The following is a 2,451-nucleotide window of genomic DNA, read 5'->3' as shown; positions in this document are numbered from 1 at the left end:
TGAACCCAGTCCTGTGTTCTCTGCAGTTTTTTTGTACTTTTTATCTTGAATCGTGACAGGATTTAAGGGGGAGAAAAAAGGCGTTGGCTTGACCTTAGGATAAAACTGTAGTGGGAGACAGTAATGCCTGAATAAATTTTGCGTGTACTTGTTATGATTTAAAGTACCAAATACCTCTTGTTTCACTGCTGCTCTAAGGAATGTTTCTGCCAAGAGCATCAAATCATTCCATTGCTGCCTTGTTTGATGGGTTCAGTGCTGATGTTTTCTCCATTGCAGGGGTCGACACAGATGAGCTGGACAGCAATGTTGATGACTGGGAGGAGGAGACTGTGGAATTTTTTATCAATGAAGAAATTATTACCCTTGCAGAACCAGAGTAATAATAAAACTGTGGTAAGATAACTCTCAGTAGAGAGAAACTTTTCTGTCAACTATTGCTATAGAGCTGATAATTTGCTTGAGAGAGTTAGGTCTGTCTGTAGCATTGGTGAATGTGTTGTTCTCTGAATTGTTGTTTGGGGTTTTTTTGTGGCTAGAGGAGACAAAAGCATTTTTTAAAAAGTAATTGCAGACAGTCGGATTTGTGAGTTGTACTGAGCAGAGTACTGTGTATGTCCTGTCTGGCCAGAGAGATCAAACCCACAGCAGAGTCAGGGTCAGCCTCTGAACAGAGCGTATTGCAGAGGCTGTAGGTTCTGTCTGTAGAAGGAATTGTAGTTAGTATGAGATAGGAATTTTGCCTTTTGGAAGATTTGCATGTTAGTCCAAGACTAGGCAGAGTTTAAATACTGTATTATGCAGCATTTATCTGTAGGCTGATAAAATTTTGAGATAATGTTTAAATATCTACATGAAGTCAGATATTGTTTTCTAGAAAAGCTGGGTAGGGTTCAGGTAGTGGCAGATTTTTGTGTACTGACTGTCATGGCTTGTTGCTGAAATATTTTATTTAATTTGGTGTTTTTCCCAGTTCCTTCTTTTGAATTCATATATTTTATGTTGGCGATGGAGGCTACTCCCAGCCCCTGCTGTGGAAAATGTCTTTTAGGGAGCTTGACGTTGTATTAAGGAGGAAAAATACCTTGATAGTGAAGACACAGGATTTAAAACTTGCAGTGGGTTTGTGCTCTGTCACGTTTAGGATCTCACTTAAGGAAGAGGGAGGGGAGACTGGAAATACACACCTGTAAGTCACCCTGCAGTTCTTCAGCCTCCAGTCTAAAGAGCTCAGGTGCAACATGTGCCTCTGGGAGCTGTAGAAAAATAACAAGCTTGATACCTTTGACTGTCTTTGGGTCTGGCTTATCTGTGTTCCGTACATGGGAGGTCTTTTTATGGAAGGAAGAGGGAGAGAAGCTGCTTACTGTATGGATTTAAACCACATGAGTTTAGGAAGAGGTGAAACACAAGCTGGTGTAGCCTTTCACCAGCTCAGCTGCTGAGGTTGAGCTGTTTGTATAAAATACAGTAGCTAACTCACCTCTTTTTTTTGTTTTTTGCAGCTCCACCAGATCTCGTGCTGAAAAGAAGTTTGTTTTCCGAAAGCCTATAACAACTTTGGAATTCTTAATCCATATTCTTGCACTCTGGAAGGGTGGATGCACCAGATTTTCTCCATTCTGACACATTGTAGTGCCTTTAAGTCTGGCTGCCTGCTGCAGTGAGATACTGGAAAGGCGCTGCTTTTAAATTTATATTCTTTTTTTTTTTTTCTAGGGTTTGACTATTATTTTTTTCTTTTTAAATCCACTACTACCAGTATTTACTTCCAGATTCCCGTGCAGTCCTTGCCAGCTGGCAGTTTTTGCCTCTTGCCAGTGAGGTGAGATTCACCAGTGCACCCCTGTCTCACACACACGATGTTTGGGTTCCAGGGCTCTCTCTGTGTCCCAAGGGCATGGACAGGTGTTCGTTTGGGTTGGGGAAAAGTCACCAGAACCATTTTTCGTATGATGTGTTTTAGTGTGCTGAAGCAGCACTACAGCGGGCTATACCCTCCTCCTTTCAGATTGTGAAAGGATGTCTCCCTCAAAGAGCTGAATATGGAAATAAAAGCAGACCTATACTAAAACCAGGCTGGCTTCGTGTCGTTTGTAGGGAATCTTTCCCTGAATGATCAATGTCAAACAGCACCCAGTAATAAGAGTGTGTTTGCTGTATTGCCTTAATGGTTCCTTTGGATTTTTTTCAAATCTTGGTTCCTCATGGCCCTTCTGGCTTTGTGTTGTGGTTGGTTTGTTGTTTACAATATGGTACAGCTCATTAATCTGTCACATTGGCCTGTTCATGGTGGTGGAGTGACTAGAAAATGACTGGATTCTTAAACCATTTGCAAACTGATAAAAGCCTCAGGAATTTTTGGACCTGTGTCTTGTTAGTTAGAAATGTTAGAAAATTGCAGCCTTCTAGAACAGTGCTCTGTCCACATGCCTTTTGCTCCCTCTTGCA

The 2,451-nt window shown here is 41.5% G+C and overlaps 1 protein-coding gene across 1 annotated transcript in view; it reads left to right on the top strand.

The window, feature by feature from the left end:
• EIF3B (eukaryotic translation initiation factor 3 subunit B) overlaps nucleotides 1–2,077 on the top strand; it is a gene marked incomplete at its 5' end in the record, with an annotated part of 11,554 nt that extends 9,477 nt beyond the window's left edge. The window contains 2 exons of the mRNA XM_017734294.1: nucleotides 280–396; nucleotides 1,506–2,077. Coding sequence (XP_017589783.1) covers nucleotides 280–383 — 104 coding nt within the window. The remainder of the gene's footprint in view (nucleotides 1–279; nucleotides 397–1,505) is intronic.
• Nucleotides 2,078–2,451: the final 374 nt, after the last annotated feature.

The sequence above is a fragment of the Corvus brachyrhynchos genome, unplaced genomic scaffold (genome assembly GCF_000691975.1).
Source record: "Corvus brachyrhynchos isolate BGI_N302 unplaced genomic scaffold, ASM69197v1 scaffold5, whole genome shotgun sequence".
Lineage (NCBI taxonomy): Eukaryota > Metazoa > Chordata > Aves > Passeriformes > Corvidae > Corvus > Corvus brachyrhynchos.
The sequence above is the reverse complement of the archived record's forward strand: the minus strand, read 5'-3'. Positions and strand labels throughout refer to the sequence as shown.